The sequence below is a fragment of the Aspergillus eucalypticola genome (genome assembly GCF_003184535.1).
Source record: "Aspergillus eucalypticola CBS 122712 chromosome Unknown BO83scaffold_21, whole genome shotgun sequence".
Taxonomy (NCBI): Eukaryota; Fungi; Ascomycota; class Eurotiomycetes; order Eurotiales; family Aspergillaceae; genus Aspergillus; species Aspergillus eucalypticola.
The window spans coordinates 309,318-326,282 of record NW_020290295.1 but is presented as its reverse complement, the minus strand read 5'-3'; the positions used below and the strand labels follow the sequence as shown (position 1 = coordinate 326,282).

The 16,965-nt window shown below is 51.5% G+C and overlaps 7 protein-coding genes across 7 annotated transcripts; 4 read left to right on the top strand and 3 right to left on the bottom strand.

The window, feature by feature from the left end:
* Positions 1 to 915: 915 nt before the first annotated feature.
* BO83DRAFT_94976 (telomerase reverse transcriptase) lies at positions 916 to 1,569 on the top strand. Its single transcript, XM_025537738.1, has 2 exons — positions 916 to 1,111; positions 1,162 to 1,569. Exons 1-2 carry the CDS (start codon positions 1,036 to 1,038, stop codon positions 1,470 to 1,472), a joined length of 387 nt encoding a protein of 128 aa, XP_025385706.1. The 5' UTR covers positions 916 to 1,035; the 3' UTR covers positions 1,473 to 1,569.
* Positions 1,570 to 5,871: 4,302 nt separating this feature from the next.
* On the bottom strand, positions 5,872 to 6,540 carry BO83DRAFT_94938 (uncharacterized protein). Its single transcript, XM_025537737.1, has one exon. The coding sequence runs from the start codon at positions 6,414 to 6,416 to the stop codon at positions 6,018 to 6,020; it is 399 nt and encodes a 132-aa protein (XP_025385705.1). The 5' UTR covers positions 6,417 to 6,540; the 3' UTR covers positions 5,872 to 6,017.
* Positions 6,541 to 6,555: 15 nt separating this feature from the next.
* BO83DRAFT_318506 (putative TBC domain protein) lies at positions 6,556 to 8,899 on the top strand (the record flags this gene model as incomplete). Its single annotated transcript, XM_025527742.1, has 3 exons — positions 6,556 to 7,747; positions 7,796 to 8,250; positions 8,303 to 8,899. The coding sequence occupies 3 exons, from the start codon at positions 6,556 to 6,558 to the stop codon at positions 8,897 to 8,899; spliced, it is 2,244 nt and encodes a 747-aa protein (XP_025385704.1).
* Positions 8,900 to 9,478: 579 nt separating this feature from the next.
* Positions 9,479 to 11,269, top strand: BO83DRAFT_94909 (kinase-like protein). The gene is made up of 2 exons (XM_025537736.1): positions 9,479 to 9,554; positions 9,652 to 11,269. Exon 2 carries the CDS (start codon positions 9,776 to 9,778, stop codon positions 11,231 to 11,233), a length of 1,458 nt encoding a protein of 485 aa, XP_025385703.1. The 5' UTR covers positions 9,479 to 9,554; positions 9,652 to 9,775; the 3' UTR covers positions 11,234 to 11,269.
* An 88-nt stretch (positions 11,270 to 11,357) lies between these two features.
* On the bottom strand, positions 11,358 to 12,323 carry BO83DRAFT_365689 (SDR family NAD(P)-dependent oxidoreductase; the record flags this gene model as incomplete). Its single annotated transcript, XM_025529680.1, has 2 exons — positions 11,358 to 12,181; positions 12,263 to 12,323. 2 exons carry the CDS (start codon positions 12,321 to 12,323, stop codon positions 11,358 to 11,360), a joined length of 885 nt encoding a protein of 294 aa, XP_025385702.1.
* Positions 12,324 to 12,776: 453 nt separating this feature from the next.
* On the bottom strand, positions 12,777 to 14,207 carry BO83DRAFT_342747 (NADP-dependent oxidoreductase). The gene is made up of 2 exons (XM_025528667.1): positions 13,085 to 14,207; positions 12,777 to 13,022 (listed from the first exon to the last, which is right to left on the bottom strand). The coding sequence occupies exons 1-2, from the start codon at positions 13,913 to 13,915 to the stop codon at positions 12,783 to 12,785; spliced, it is 1,071 nt and encodes a 356-aa protein (XP_025385701.1). The 5' UTR covers positions 13,916 to 14,207; the 3' UTR covers positions 12,777 to 12,782.
* A 314-nt stretch (positions 14,208 to 14,521) lies between these two features.
* Positions 14,522 to 15,614, top strand: dprC. Its single transcript, XM_025537735.1, has one exon. It carries the CDS (start codon positions 14,647 to 14,649, stop codon positions 15,391 to 15,393), a length of 747 nt encoding a protein of 248 aa, XP_025385700.1. The 5' UTR covers positions 14,522 to 14,646; the 3' UTR covers positions 15,394 to 15,614.
* Positions 15,615 to 16,965: the final 1,351 nt, after the last annotated feature.

Here is a 16,965-nt window from a genome sequence, read left to right as displayed (position 1 = left end):
GGGAACTGGAAAACGGACATGGCAGAATGAGCAATCAGCAAAGTTAGTAGGGGTATCCGTAGCAATTTCGGTATTGGTTGACTGGTTGCAGAAGGTCGGTAAGGACGGCTGCTCCCGTGATCCCCGGCTGTCGCGTTGCCGGAGCGCGTCTCAACGCGCTTCCCTTTTGGGGCATATCACAACACCTGGCCGTCATACCAAATGTAATGATCAGACCACCCATCCATGTGAGGCAGACAGTCGCTTGCATTAAGCGAACTGGTCCTGATTGATTCAAGTTCTTTCCTAATGGGAAAGAAGAGGAAGAGACCCATTAAGGGTGACCGTGCGCTGGAGAGGTTGTCGCAGCCATGCACCTCTCCAGCATCCACTTGTTTCAAGGGACAGCGCAGCCTGGCTCGTGATGATGCTGCAGGGCACTCTCATCCAGTCATCTCACTATACTATTCTCAGGTTTTAACGCTGAGACAGTACCTTCTACGCCAAATACCCCTATCCTCCAAATCCCGCCGTCGGAGAATTGTGTCAATACGTCATGAGCAGGCTCCTGTCGAGACCAATGACGATGGTGGTTCAGCACAACTTGCTGAATTTCTTGATACGACGCTGATAGGCATATTGACCGACTCGCATCCGACATGCAACGAGAAGCGCCGGCAAGAGCTAGCTGCATTCACGCAGTCGCAGTCCAGATCTGAACAAACCAGCACGGACACTGGACCAGCATGTGCTCAGGCAGAGGTACAATCCACTTTTTTCTGGATTGGCTCGATAAGTACTGACGGTACATCATAGCTGGTAGATTTCGTCATATCCTCTCTGTTCAGTCGTGACAAATTCTCCCGTCAAAGGCCCCTTCATCTATTGACCCGGGGCTTCAGACGTGAGAGCGTGCATCCTGCTCATAGGAAGCGAACGATCTCATGCAGTATTTCAGGCCTCGAGGTGCAGTTCCCTAATGACAGTGTTCAGCAACTGAAGCGGGCGCCATGGACAGAAGTGCTTGGCTTGTTGGGAGACAACGGGGAAGAGATCATGCTAAAACTTCTCCTGGATTGTGGAATATTTGTGGCCGTTAATCAGCAAAGAGGAATTTATTTCCAATTAAGTGGTAAGCCAGCTCCATAGGGAGTACAGTACACTACTAAGATGGCAATCTAGGACTCCCTCTATCAACACTTGAACCTGTAAACAAGGTGCCTCAAAGCCATCTGGCTCCAAAAAATGCACTTTCCTCTGTGACAAGCAACCCTGTACCAGCGTCTGATCGCAAGGAGACGAAAAAGAATACAAGCACTTCTGACTGCCAGCCGACCACACAGAAGCCAGCTCCTGTTGTCTTCCATCGCCGACGTATTCTGTATGCTTCTCCAGTGCTTGATTCGAAAGGAAAGATACAGTTTGGGATGAAGAGTCGTGAGTCAGCCAAGATCAATAGTTTGGCCCCTTGGCTAACGTTGCAGATGTTCTGAACCGTTTCCCTTCTTCCACATCGCTCGCGCACACTACTCATGTGTTGAAATACATATTTCCCAAACAGTTTGGCTTGCACAATGTCTTTTCGAGCGTGTCAAATGGGCAAGACATATTCAAAGATTATGCTTATCGCGAAGATGAGATTGCAAAGTTAGAGAAGGCAAAGCGAGCCCATTCAAACTCAGAAAGCATGATCCCCAGACGACTTCAAGGCAAAGCTGTAGAGTTGGTCCAGCAGTTGCAGAACCGGACTAAGCACTGTTCCTATGCGCATTTGCTCAATTATTATTGTCCTGCAGAGGTATGCTCGCTGATTCACCGATAACATTGTAGGCTGATGCTAATAATTTAGCGTATTGGACCGTGGAAACTCGGCCCTGAACCGTTCGATGATAACAAATTGTCGACATCAGAGTCTTTGATCACCCAGTCACGACTGTCCTGCCGCCAGGCATCTTCTTCAGTCCCGGATGGTAGTCCCTCGGTAGATCCAAGTATCAGCGACATGCCAAAATTACAAGCACCGAAGCTCAGCTTGACCGACTATGCGACGCCTGCCTCATCTGTCTCCGCCTTCTGCAGAGCTGTCGTGAAGAACCTGATTCCCCCTCAATTCTACGGAACTGGTCACAACAGAATTCTGCATCAAGATAAAATCCTGAAGCATGTCGATCAATTCGTGCAAATGCGGCGTTTCGAAAACCTGAGTCTTCAGGATGTGTGCCAGGGGATCAAGGTTCATTGACAATCACAACCACATCCTTGTCTTCTAATACTAACTGTATATTTTCAGGTTACTTATATACCTTGGCTTGAGCCTCCTTCCAATACAAGACAAGCACTCAATCCCTTGCCACACAAGCTGTCGAGGTCCGACTTCGAGAAGCGAACAGAGCTACTTCATGAGTTTGTGTACTACCTGTTCGACTCAATCCTGATACCACTCATCCGTGCCAACTTTTATGTCACCGAGTCCCAATCTGGTCGAAACCGTTTGTTCTATTTCCGGCACGACATTTGGTATCAGCTGACTGAAAGACCGATACTTGAGCTCAAGGCTGGCGTTTTCGAAGAGTTGGAGCCAGCCACAGCCCAGCGTGTGGTAGAGAAGAGATTAGAGAAGAGCGGCATGGGATATGGCTCCTTACGACTCTTGCCTAAATCAACAGGCATTCGCCCTCTCTTAAATCTCAAGCGAAAACCTGTACTAACGGGCCACGCAAAATCCGGTAAATTCTGGAGTGTCAATTCGGTTGTTGCCCCGATTCATAGCATGCTCCAGTACGAGAAGACACGAGCGCCGTCCAAACTAGGCTCATGTGTGCAGTCAGTTGGGGAGATTTATTCCCAATTGAAGATCTTCAAAAGACACCTACAGAATCAGGGCTCAGTGCCTCCATTGTACTTTGTCAAACTCGATATCCAGTCTTGCTTTGATACAATCCCTCAGCAAAGCCTGGTCCATCTTATTGAAAGGTTGATCACTGAAGCCGCCTACCATTATACCAAGCACGTCGAAATGACGCCATCTGATGAGTTCAACATCCTGTGGCCATCGCACGAACGAGCAAGCAAGGCTAGGCGGCGATTTGTCGGTAGAGCAGCCCCTGCTGCAAGGCCACAGCACCTGGCAGAGGCGGTGGCCAACGGCGAGACCAGCCAGAGGCGAAACACCGTCTTTGTCGACACGCTCATGCAGAGAGAATTCAATGCGGAAGATTTACTCGACCTCCTCGATGACCACGTGCGAAACAATCTTATTAAGTTCGGGCGGAATTACTTTCGGCAATGCAATGGCATTCCCCAGGGCTCAGTGTTATCGAGCATGCTGTGTAATCTATTCTATGCAGACATGGAGCAGCAAGTACTGGGATTCCTGCAGTCAGACAATGCTTTACTGGTTCGCTTGGTTGACGACTTCCTACTCGTCACCACCGAGTCCTCACTGGCTATGCGTTTTCTCCAGGTGATGATCCCCGGGCAGCCTGCCTATGGCGTCTCAGTCAATCCAGCCAAAAGCCTGGTCAACTTCGCCGCCGCTGTGGAGGGGATTCAGGTCCCGCGTCTCGTGGATACTCGGCTCTTCCCTTACTGTGGATGTCTGATCGATACCCGTTCTTTAGAGATCTACAAGGATCATGAGCGCATTCTGGAAGGGGGGCAATCCGTCGCCACTAGTCTCTCGAACTCGCTCACGGTCGAACTGACGCGAGTACCGGGCCGGACTCTTCACCGCAAACTGCTGGGGTCCTTCAAGCTGCTCATGCATCCCATGTACTTGGACAGGCAACACAACACGATTGGGGTAATCCTGTCGAACCTGTATGCAAACTTCGTCATATCGGGAATGAAGATGTACCGATACTTGAAGTCATCCGGGCAGATGCACCCAGCCCCCGAGGTGGTGATTCGAATCATTCGAGACATGATACACCTAGCCACCCGCATGGTCCAAGCCCGACGTGAGGCGAACGTACCAGCCGCAGCTGGTCGCGGGGTGCATCATTGCGAGGTTGAATTCCTGGCTGCCGCGGCCTTCCGGTTCGTGCTGGGACGCAAGCAAGCCCGATACGCGCGGGTGTTGGGCTGGCTGGATGTCATTCTCCGAGAGAGCCAGCCCAATTCCCAGACCCAGGCCTGGCAGCTGGGGCAGGTGGTGCGAACCGGCAATGCGACATATGGCGGCTGGAAGTTCTAGAGAGTAGAGACTAAAGACAGCAGATGACCGACCGAGCGTGGGAGGCTAGACCCCCTTGCTGAATGTAGATAGGCTGGGAAAGAAGATGCCGAATGGGCATCGTAGGGTCCGCATCGGAGATCAAGGTTGAGCAAGAGTCCAGACTAGCATAGAGTCGACCTGCAGAGTGCAAGCACAGCAACAACAAGAACCGGGAGCGGGTGATGTAATTTGGATGCGGTGGCCTTGGAAGGATGAGAACGGGCATGACGACAGGATTACTCTGTACTACGTATCGAACTAGAAACAGCACACACGCACACACACACACACAAACACTCCCCGATGCGGGTGGCGTCCGATCTCAAAGCCCACTCAGTTCGGAGTGGAACGGAGGGGGGGAAAGTGCACAGAAAAGCCTGATGCAGGATTTGTAGCCAATGAATCTTACGGTATAGGGTGCAAAGGGCAGGTCAGTTCCTGAGATTCGATCAAGAAACCTGGTTCCGAACGATTTAGTGTCGTGGGGTGGACGCAGAGGCCGAGGAGGTTTTTCTGGCTGCGATCGGGCACTTACCGCGACCGTAAGTAACTAATACCTAAGTATGGACGGTGTACCCAGTACGGAGTAGTTTAGGTATCCTCACTAAATACTAAGCCCTAATCAGTTAGCACCCATTTCATCTAGTTAGTTAGCAGCTAACTAAGTTAGCAGTTATAACTAGTGACTAAGGGAGAACTCCAGTCCGGAGACCCGCGGCTCGTCGGCCGGGCCAAAAAAAACAAAGACGGGGCAGGGCAGCACACATACCACGGATCTGGTGGCCATGGACAACGGAGAATTGGATCAGGGGGTGAGAGATCTGAAGGGAGGAGCCCTGATGAAGGGAGAGGAGGAAGAGAACCTTGGAAAAGGGGGAGGCAAAATAGTTGGGCGGGTGTGGTTGCCCATCAACGGTAAATTGTCAACAAAAAGGAATGAAGTTCCATACAAGTCTTCCAAGGTCATGAGGATTTATCCAGGGTATAGACTAGCTACTAGTATCTACGTAGTAGTGACTGTGTGCAGCGTTCAGTTCTCTCCGTCTCTCTTCTAATTTTCTTTTTTTTTTTTTTTTTAATTCTTCCTCCTGGGCAATTAATAAACGGGTGGGAAACCCAATTAGTATCAGCCTTCATTTCGGCTGTGGCGGTGCGGGTAATGCTTTAGTAAACTTGCAAACCAACACTATACCACTCCGAGTTGACTTACCCACGACTACTTCGACTAATTGGACTGAACTCGATTAACAGGACTAACGGGACTAACTGGAACCGTTTCCTGGTGAGAAGAATATCCACCCTCATTTCACGGTCATTATCGTCCCTCCATTAATCCGTGCGCTGTTCGAAGCAGACATCCTTCTGGAAGAGACAGCCAATGATCGCCAGTCCATCGCCGTCTAGTGCCTCCAGTGGGATTGGCCAGGCCTTGTCCAGAACTGCCGTTTGGTTGCTCGTTTGCAGCCAGCTTCTCTCTCTCTCTCTCTGCTGGTCTGATTGCATCCATCTTTAGTACCAACTACTACTAGTACGTAGTATTACTGTATCCCCATCCTAATCTTATCCCCATCTCCATCCCATCCCATCCCATCCCATCCCATCCCATCCCATCCCATCCCATCCCCCTTCTCCTCCTCCTCCTCTTCCTTCTCTTCTGCTTTCATTCATCCTCCTCCACCTTCTTTTTCCCCATTCATTCCACCTCCCAAATTCTCTCACACTCGCTCTTCTTTTCTCTCTCATCCTCATACTACTTTCGTTTCCTTTTCTTTTTCTTAATTATCTCCTTACATTCCAGTCTTTCGCTTTAGTCTAGTCTAGTCTATCGTTTTCCCAACTCATATCTCCTCCGCGCTGCTTGTCTCATCTGCCTCTTGTCTCGGTTTTTGTCGGGGATCGTTTCATCTCTCTCTCTCTCCGTCCCCTTCCCCCTTCGGCTCCGGCCCCCAAATGCACTGCTCGCTGCACGATTAACTCCTGAATCCCTTGAGTGCATAGTAAGAGGAGGACAAGAATAATACGAAACCAATTTGAAAAAGAAAAACAGCCTCGCCCCCGACCATCTTCTGATCCGCCACTTTTTCTGCCGCTTCCATTGCATGCAGCATCCTGCTTGGGGTTCTTCCGTCACACACCTATTAATCAATACCATCCGGAGATCATCCCACCTCTTCAACCCCCCGTCTTTCGGTCGATAACGGCTTATTTTCTTTGTCTTCATTTCGCGACACCATCGGACGTGTTTACATCGTCTTCCTTCTCGTCCTTGGTATACGCAGCTGCTTAACGATCATCCCCCTGAGGTTCTTTCCTTACTCTGATTTGGGGAGATTCTCGAACTCTGCAGCTTTCCCGCCGAAATGACAACCGTTTGTACGACCACCCCGAATTCCCCTCCTGACCTCTCCGGGTCCAAGTCCTCCAAGTCTTCCTCCTTTCGTTCCTCCTCGCAACACTCCGGCCCCGAAGCCATCTTCACTGATATCTCCAATTTCGAAGAAGTGGACCTCCAGGATGAAGTGCATGTCTCCTACACCAAGGGTGCAACCCCGTACGTCCAAAATGCTGGGATCACACGAGCTTCAGCGGCCATCATGCAGAAATCGGCGGTTGCGACAACACGCGATCTGACCGCCACGAAAACAAAGACACCCTACCCTACCGGAAAGCAGGTCAATGGCACCTTGGCTCAGCCGGGCCGTGGTCCCAAGCACCGCCCCGGCAATCAGCGGGATCCAGCCTCCACCAAGCAATCCGCCCTCCAAGTCACGAAGCCTCATCGTTCGCGTTCCTCCTCCCCGCTGCGACCGACATCGAGCTTGAGCTCGTCGCCGTCTACCCACAGCCTGTCCCTGACCCCCGTCAATACCCACACCCTCAACCGGAAACCCTCGTGGCAGCGACCGCGCAAAACCGTGCAGGATTTGGAGGATGAATACCATGACTCCGATGAAGAGTTACCCGAGGATGCGAGTTTGTGGAATGTTCCCATCTCCCCGCGGCCGGTGCAGGATCGAGCGCCATCCCGGGCCTCCAGCCCCAACGGTCGCAGTCCAGGCCCTCGACCCCTGCCGCTGTCGCATTCGGTATCCGATGTCACTCTGCCCCGGTCGCCTTCCGGTTCGCGATCTCCCACGACCCGCAACAATCGTTCCAGCTCTGCAGGACCTGAGCGCGGCCAGATCTCGCCCCGCAATCCGCGAGCATACTCGTACAACAACATGATGTCGGATTTGTCGGAAGAAGCCAAGATCATCACGGAAGCTTTGGAGTTCCACGCCGATGAGCGCCAACGCCAGCGGGGAGAGCGTCTGCAAAGCGGGCTCTCCTCTCTCCGGTCGAGCGAGGAGTCCAAGCGGGGATCCAAAAGCACCATTGAGCTGCCCCCGTTGCAGAAATCCAACATCATGATTGATCCGTTACCTCCCAGCAAGGAGAAGGAGAAGGTCCTGACGCGGACGCGGCCCAGCTGGCTGCCTCCGAAGGACCAGAAGGAGGAGAAGCGGCATTTGAAGGAATACAAGCGGATGATGGCGCAGGCCAAGGAAGCAGGTATGTGACTTGTCTCGTTCTGCCATCTTCGACAACTGACCATTCTAGATAAACGCCGTGCGGCGAAGGCTGCTTCCGCGAAATGCGAGAAAGACAACACTCGCGAGACTCTGCAGCAGATCTGGGACGAGTACGTGTACCCGAATTGGGATAATGTCATTAATGAAACCCGCACGCGGGAGTTATGGTGGCGCGGAGTGCCGCCTCGGATCCGGGGCTCGACCTGGCAGCGTGCCATCGGCAATGAGCTGGCTCTCTCCGAGGAAACATACAAAAAGGCCTTGCAGCGCGCCAAGGACGTGCGGGCGCGGCCCGAGGGCGATTCTGGGGAGACCAACAAGCGCATGAGGGACTGGTTCGAGGCGATCGACGCTGATGCGTCCAAGGCGTTCCCTGACCTGAACTTGTTTCAAGTCGGCGGTCCGCTGCGCGAGACGTTGATCGATGTGTTGCAGGCGTACTCGATGTATCGCAGCGACGTGGGCTATGTCAGTGGCCTGCATGTGAGTTCTCTTTCATGCCATCCATCAATGATTCATCACTAACTATTTCTAGACCATCGCTGCCCTCCTTGTCCTGCAATTCCCATCGCCATCGTCCGCGTTCCTGGCCATGGCCAACGCGCTCAACCGGCCGCTCCCTGTTGCTTTTCTTACATTGGACCGCGGGGCGATCGGTCGTACATATTCACTGGCGTCTGCGACGCTGAAATACAAATTCCCACGTTTGATGACGCATCTGCACGAGACGCTCCGACTCAGCGACGAAGAGATCTGGGAGCCGATGTTCCGGTCGCTGCTGACGAACGGGCTGGACTTGGAGCGTCTCAGCCGGGTCTGGGACTGCTGGGTGTTTGAAGGAGACCGGATCATGATCCGGGCGGCCGTTGCGATCCTTGGATGCTTGCAGCCCCAGCTGTTTGGGTACACTAAGCCGGACGACCAGAGTCGCAAGGCGGTGCAGGACATTCTCAGCTGGGGACCGCGACAGGGGGGCACTCGGACGCAGGAGCGACACAGTGCCCCGGCCTCCGCAACTGGGTTCGGAGGGGGGCAGATGGCATCTGGCATGGGCGACTACTGGATGTTGGGCTCGGCGGGTGACGAGGACGGATTTATGCATGAAGTGCGCGAGGCAGGCAAGGTGCGGTGATGCTGCTGCTGCTGCTGCTGCTGCTACTGTTGGTGCCTCGCAGTCACAATTTAGATAATTATCTTCTTTTTCTTCGATGAACATATTACTATGGCAGGGTAATTCGCTGGTCGGTGATTTGATGGACTGGGATTCTGTCGTTGCATGGTGTATGATATGGAGTATTGATAGACACAGCTATTATATTTCAGCAGCTTACAGCTTACAGCTTACCTAGAATGATGCATTGCATGCAGATAGTAGGACAAAATAAACTAAACTACTACTGGTTCGTTCAGATCCGTCCCGCGGTTCAACCCAGCCCCATATTTGGTCTGGATTGTCGTGGCGCGGGGTTGTCTACTAACTAGAAAATTAGGATTGATTGATTGGTGATGGAAATCCCTCATCTACATCAGTTGGGACTGGCGGTGACGGTAGGATGCTTGTGACCCTTGCTTGATGTTGTGCAGGTGGCAGTAGCAGGTACAGTTGGTTTCTGTCTGATAAGTTAGCAGCTATATGTATGTTGTACGACATACATGGTGGTAGTAGTAGTAGTAGTAGTAGTAGTAGTAGTAGTAGTAGTCTGGCAGTCTACGTGAGTGGTGATGAGATGTCATCGTACCCTACCTACTCTCCTACTTTAGTAGGTAGTTATTTTTTCAGCCTTGAAGTAAGTGATTCTGATGGTGGAAGGTGAGCGATCCTTCGCGCGGCGAGGGATTAAGTTGGACGTGCTGGGACCATACATTTACTAACTAACTAGCTAGTTAAGGGTTGTCTGTCAGGAGGTAGAACCACTACTTAGTACCTCCGCACTCTCTGACTGATCGACAATTGCCGCATACTTTCAGTCCTTGTAGTAGTAGGAGGAGGAGCAGAGGTAAATACGTGATGGTTCCCCATTATTACATCTACTTTACCCTACTTCATTTCTACATAGTATACACTACTCTATACTCAAAGAGAGGGAAAATGCCATCAACAATAGCAATCGCCAAAAACTACCTATGTTTCAAACTCCCTTTCTCGGAGTACTCGTTCTCGTTCCCTTCGGTTCCTTTTCCATGGCATACACAGTCACATACACATGCACATACCACTGCTACAATCTCAGAAGCAAACACAGACACAACCATCATATCAGAAGAGAGTCCTCTCCTCCCTCACCATCACCACCACCACCACCATCTTCAGCAACAACAACAAAATAATACACCTCAATCACTCAAAGACAAATACGGCACCTGCACCACCATTCTCCACTACGGCAACTCCAGCTCCGTTCGACTTTACACCAACACCAACACCACCACCAACACCACCACCAACACCAACACGAAACGAAAAATAATCCATGTGATCAAAACCCTCCGCCCAACCCCCTTCTCCACCAAACAAACCCTAAAATCCACCCTCGAGTCCCTCCTCTCGTCCACCCTCTACCATCCACATCTTCTCCACACTATTGATATCATCCCCAACTCGCGCGGAGAAACGTGTCTGGTAAGTGAGTATTGCGAATTAGGTGATCTCGGGACGTATATCTCCTCCTCCTCTGCTTCCCATGGGGATAGTGTTATGCCAGTGAGAGAAGCAGATAAGATTCTGTATCAAATAATGAGCGCAGTGGAGTTTCTTCACGAAATGGGGGTGGTTCATGGGTGTGTTTGTGTGGAGAATGTTTTGATTTTTTCTGGAGATGCGAGTGGGAACGGGAATGGGGTATGTGTCAAGTTGGGGGATTTGGGGGATGCGAGGGTGTTGGATTCTCAACTCTCTCACGACCATGTTGGGGTGAAAGATGGTGGTGGTGATGGTGGGTACTGCGCTGCATGGAAAGAGGATGTATATCCCCTTGTTAGGGGATTATCGATGGGGATAGGGAAGTTTGAGGAGTTGGAGGGAAGATGTGATAGAAGGAAGAGGATCAATCCTTATGCTGCGCCGGAGGTACTTCATCATCCTCCTTCTCCATCTCCTTACTCTTCGGCTTACTCTTCGGCTTATCGTCGACGTGGGTATGGGAATCCTTCCCTAGGGGTAGCAGGGGATGATGATCCCCGGGCTGTGGATATCTGGGCTGTCGGGATTATATACCTTGTCCTCAGACTGGGGAGGATTCTCTGGCGGAGTGCGAGTGAGGAGGATGGGCGGTATGCGGAGTATCTTGCGGGGAGGAAGAGGAGGGAGGGGTATGGAGTTATTGAGGGGTTGGGAGGGGTAAGATTATCCCTTTTCTCTACATCATGTTCTTGTTGGTGGCTTGGGATACTTGGGGTAGTTGTGCTAACGTGTGGTGTGTGTGTGTGTGACAGGCACAATGCAGAAACGTGGTATACGCGATGCTAAACCCCGATGCCAATCGACGGATCAAAGCATCTGAAGTGATGAGATCAGAATGGATGTATAACCTTGATGTACATCAATAACATACATTCATCATACATTTCACACTCTCATACATATTAGTACACTAAACCGTTCCAGCAGCCAACACATACCCCCCATCCACGACGACCGTCTGCCCATTCAAATACTGATTCGTACTAACAAACAGCACCGCACTGGCCATATCCTCATCCTTGCCCGGTCTCGCCGCCGGCACCTTACCCTCATACTTCTCCTTCGCCAACTGACTCTTCTGCGTCTCATCACTCTCGCCCGCCGTCATCTCACTCGGAAACACCCCCGGAGCAATATTATTAACCCGAATCCTCAACCCACTATCGGCCACCTCATGCGCCAACATCTTGGTCAAATGAATCGCCGCCGCCTTGCTAGCATTATACGCGAAATGATGCTGCGACACCTTCACAATACCCGAGATACTCGTAATATTCACCACAGTACTACTCCACCCCTTCTCCCTCTCGGACCCCTTCTGCAACAACGGCAAGAAAGCCGTCGTGGTGAAATACAACTGCATGACATTCGTCCGGTAGGTATCTTCCCATTCACTCATGGGGGTCGCATCATCGAACAGCGATTGCTTCAGTTCCGTGGCGTCGCTGGGTTCCGTGTTATCAGTGCTACTGCTGATTCCTGCGTTGTTGATCAGGATGGAGAGGTGGGATTCGCGCGATTCAATCTCCTTTACGAGCTTGCTGATGGATTCTTTGGATGTGATGTCTGACACGATCGGGATGATCTCCCCGCTTATGTTCTTGTTGTAGAGGCTTGCTACCCGGTCGAGTTTCTCTTGTGTTCGGCCCGTGATGTACACTTTTGCCCCGTTGGTCGCGAGTGCTTGGGTCGCCATTAGGCCGATGCCGGAGCCCCCGCCGGTGATTAGGGCCACTGTTAATTTTTTATTAGCTTGCTGTTGTGGTAGAGATGTAGGAGGAGGGGGTATATGGGGATGGTATAGGGTGTGGGTACCTTTGCCCTTCACGCCGAAGAGATTCTCCAGCTTAAAGTTCTCGTTGCTTGCAGAAGCCATTTTGTGTAGGTTGGATTGGGGTCTGGTGGTTGTGTGAGAGAAGTGGTGTTTCTGTGTGGTATGTAGTGGTGTAGAGTTGAGATGTCTGCTTGAGGTATATATAGCTGGACGGATAGTATTACTGGTGCGGATTGCGTGGGTAGGACGTAGTAGAGCAGCACGAAGGAATTGTCGCTGTAACATGGTGAAGTGGTGTCTAGTCTAGGGTTGAATCCGGTTTATATGTGCCACTGTGCATGGAGATGGTGATAGTAATGGTGGTGATGGGGGTGGAGATCATCAGTATGACGTGAGTTGAGTATGAAGTAATGGTGGTCCAGCCATGGTTGCAGCCGCAGTGGTCATAATGAGTTAACAGCTAGCAGTTAGCAACCATTCCGAGAAATTAATTGGCTTTTGTTGATTTAAAATAAACTGTTACTGCGATTGTATATGCTAGTACTAAGGTGGTAGGTAGGGCTACAACTTCGCTCTAATTCCCTCCTCCGCCGGTACCACCTCCACCATCATCTTGCCCGTATTCACTCCATTATACAAATCCACCAGACTCTTCGGCGCCGACTCCAACCCCCCTTTCACAATATGCTCCTTGCGCTTGATCTTGCCCTGCGTCAACCACTTGGCCAGATCCTGCAACGCATCCGGGTACTGCTTGGCGTAGTCGAACACGATGTAGCCCTGCATTTTGACTCGTTGCGACTGTCACCGTTAGCACTCCCAAGCAAATAGCAGGAAAATCTGGGAAGGGATGGTATACTTACTATAACCTGCATGATATTCGCCGGTCCCTTCGGCTTCGCCACATTATACTGGCTAATAGCACCACAAATAACGAACCTAGCAAACTGCGCCGCCCGACCCAAGCATGCATCCAGGATATCTCCACCCACATTATCAAAGTAAACATCGATATACTCCGGCGTAGCCTCCTTCAACTGCTTCTTCCAATCCTCATCCTTATAATTGATCGCCACATCAAACCCCAACTCCCTTACCAGAAACTCACACTTATCCTTACTCCCCGCAATCCCAACCACCCTCTTCGCTCCCTGAATCTTCGCAATCTGGCCCGCAACCATCCCCGTCGCGCCCGCCGCCCCAGACACAACCACCGTATCGCCAGCCTTCGGCTTCCCCACATCCATCATCCCGAAATACGCCGTTAGCCCAGTCATCCCCAGCACGGACATCGCATCCGTGGGCTTGCACCCCTCCGGCACGGAGATCTTCTGCGCTTCTTTGGCGCCTAGAACAGCGTATTCCTGCCATCCCGAGTAGGCAATCACCCAGTCGCCGACTTGGTATTGGGATGTCAGACTGCTGCCGACGGAGAGCACCTGCGCGATGCTTTGGCCGCGCATGATGCTGCCGATTTTCACGGGCGCAATGTATGACCGTTTGGCTGTGAGCCATTGGCGCATGGCGGGCTCGAGGGCTAGGTAGTGGATGCGTACGAGGACTTTGTCGGATGGGACATTGTTCCTGTCGATGGTCGTGGTGGTCTTGAGGTTGAAGGTGCCGCTTGTTACGGATGGGTCGATGGCGGCTGTGGGGGCCTTGACGTAGATGAGTTGGCGGTTTGTGAGTGTCATTTTGGTTGCTTGTCTCTCTGTTTGAATAAGAATCAACTGTATAGAGTAAGTAAAGGCAGTAGAATGAATAGTAAGTGAAGGGGATCGGGCTGCTGAAAGTCCATCTTTTTGCCGTTGACCCTGAGCCGTCGTGAACCTCGGCTCGTTTGCTTCCACACTAGGCCTTCGCTCTGTTTGTAGTAACTCCTCCGCGTGTCCCCGCGGCTGAGCTTCTCTCCTAGATGGGCTTCGGCTCGGAGTTATTGTGTTGGCTTTTTGATTAGTCGGTCTGCCTAACAATTTGTGATATTTCTTCTGCAGGGTATGGTTTTAAGGTATTCACTGTTAGTCTTTGGTTTCTGCATCTGCTGTACTTTTTTATGTCATGACATCATTATTGTGTTCTGCAGTCTTATCGATAAGGTATCACGTGATAGTATATTGGTAGGCATTGCATTTAAGTTGAATCGAATCATCAGCATCCATTATCTCCAGTTGTGACATTCCTGCGACTGGTCTCATTTGCTCATGTTATTCACTGAACAATATGCACGTCCATGGCAGTGGTGCTGCGTCTGAACCATGGTATGTCCTGCCTGACGTCACCCGCTGATCGATGATGTCGAAGGCTTCAAACCCTCTCCCTCGCCTCCTTATATAAGATGTGAAGACAGACAGTGGGGAACGAACACTACCTAACATCATCATCATTAACATATAACAGATCAAACCCTATTAATTGACATATCACCATGAGCAGTACTCAACCTCCCTACTATTCTTCCACCTTCGGTGAACCCAACCAGAACCCCAGCGCAACTACTGCAACCGGGACCCAAGTTGGCAGCGGCATCACCAGCACCGGTCAAGCAAATACCGGCCCTGCGCGCACCACTGCCGGACCGCATCAATCTGATCTAGCCAACAAGGCCGATCCCCGCGTCGATAGCGATCTGAACAACCGCGCTCAGTACGCCCCTGGCGCGACAACCACCGGCAACGTACATCCGCAGGCCACCCAGAACGTATCGAACCCTCAAAGCTCCACCGCGGGCCCTCACAAGTCCTCCCTTCTTAATAAGCTCGACCCCCGCGTCAACAGCAAGACGGGCGAGATGTCTTCCAAGTCGACCAACGCAACCGGCTCTGGAGCCATGCGTGAACCTACCGACACCACCGGCGGAGCCGCTTACCAGCAACCGAACCAAGCGGCTACTGCTGCTGGAGGCGCTGCCTCCAGCGCAGCTGGCTACAACACGGCCCCGGTCTCGGGATCGCAAACCACCAGCGGAGTAGGATACCAACCGACGCAATCATCCGGTAGCACATATGGCACCCAATCCAAGTCGGCAGCTGCCGGGGAATCTGTTGGCGGCGGTGTGAAGTCGGCAGCTGCAGGAATCCATGTAAGTCCCGACCATCAGTCGAGTCTAGCCAGGCACTTCATCCGTAGTGGCCGCGGTCTATCCGACACTAACGAGCGGCTGATGCTGACCTGAAACACAGGGAGCGGGGGAGTCATTGCGAGGCGGGCTCACAGCTGCGGTCGACAAGGCCTTTGGGCACGAAGAAGGGGCCGCCAAAAACTCGGCCATTGCTGAAGAAGGGGAGCGAGAAATTCAATCGGGAAACTTCAGCAGAACCCAGCGGTGATTTTGAACACCATGGTCTCTTGTGATGGAATGAACCCCGCCTTTTTTTCTTTTTGGTTAATGAGATACGAATACGCTATATGCTAGTTGTTTTTTTTTAGTGTAAATTATGAATATGATGTGTACCATGACGCGGAGTTTCCTTTGTTGCGTAAAGGTCGGTTGGACCAAAAGATGGCTCTAAATTAGCACGTAGCAACCCGGGTTGGATGAGTGGACGGATTGCCAGTTAGCGTCGGGATAGCCACATTCCGGCGTGCTGACATGCGGAGTCTGAAAATAGTTGTACTAATCTTTGCTGTGGTTGAGATTCAAGCGAGGGACAAGTGGTAGGCCAATGATGGAGAGAGTAAACGACACAGTCCAGACTACTGTCTGACTGTACTCAGTCGAACAGTGATCAGTAGTGAATGAACAATTGTCTGTTGTGATGTGGCAATGAACCCGCTGACTGTCAGCTGATTGGCGCCTGAGGTGCTCCATCTTGATCTTCTTCTTGATTTACCCCTCAAATCATCTTCTCTCTCATTTGTTCTGTTGCTTCGGCTGCCCGAAGAAAACCGAACCAAGCTACTTACTATGACGATATGCAGCTACTTTTACTCTGTTTGGTGATATGATGCGATGGTTATGCTATCGCCCTGGGGCATGATCTCATTGCAATATTATCTTGCCAATGGTCTGATTGTATGCAGTATCTTACATGCGAAAATGCCATCTACGGAACTCGAGAATGAACCCATGGACCGTGTGGCTCTTCGCCGATGCTCTCCGATGCCTCTCCACCCAATCTCTTGCTGAATCTCTCCCCTTCATGAACTAACTCACAACCCTCCCAATCCACTGGTGAAGCCCAAGCTGACCTCAGCTCCGCTCCGAGACAGCAAATCCTCCTGGTGATCAGCCACTGACTTAACCTCCAGCCAAGCATCCCACTAACGCTCAGCTATGCTGAACTATCCGGCACTATCCATGGTCGGATCCCAAGATTAACCCCGTCGCGCGAGTACAGCCTTTCCTAGTTCCTCCTACACTATTGCTTGCAAGCTGGAAATAATCGCCGCGACTGACAGGAAGCTTCTTCCGGAACGCCCGGAGGCTGTGCGGTGGAACCTCTCTTTTCTCTGACTTTTTTTGGCCCTCTTGCTTAGTTTTTCCGTTTTTCTCCTCCCCTGCTCGTCATGGTTTATAATCTCTTTTGCTTTTCTCCCTTCCTTCGACGGTACCTGTCCATTTCTTTTATTATTATCTTGTGTTCCGTCCACGCTCTCTCGCGTCCCCATTATTGCCATGACTCCATGCGTTTGATTTGCTGATCGCCTCCAGCACGCTCCAGTCTCGCCCCCTATGGAGCCACCCTAACGCGAATACGAATGCTCCATCGCAGTCATTCAAACCGTTAGTTTAGTGCGCTACTCC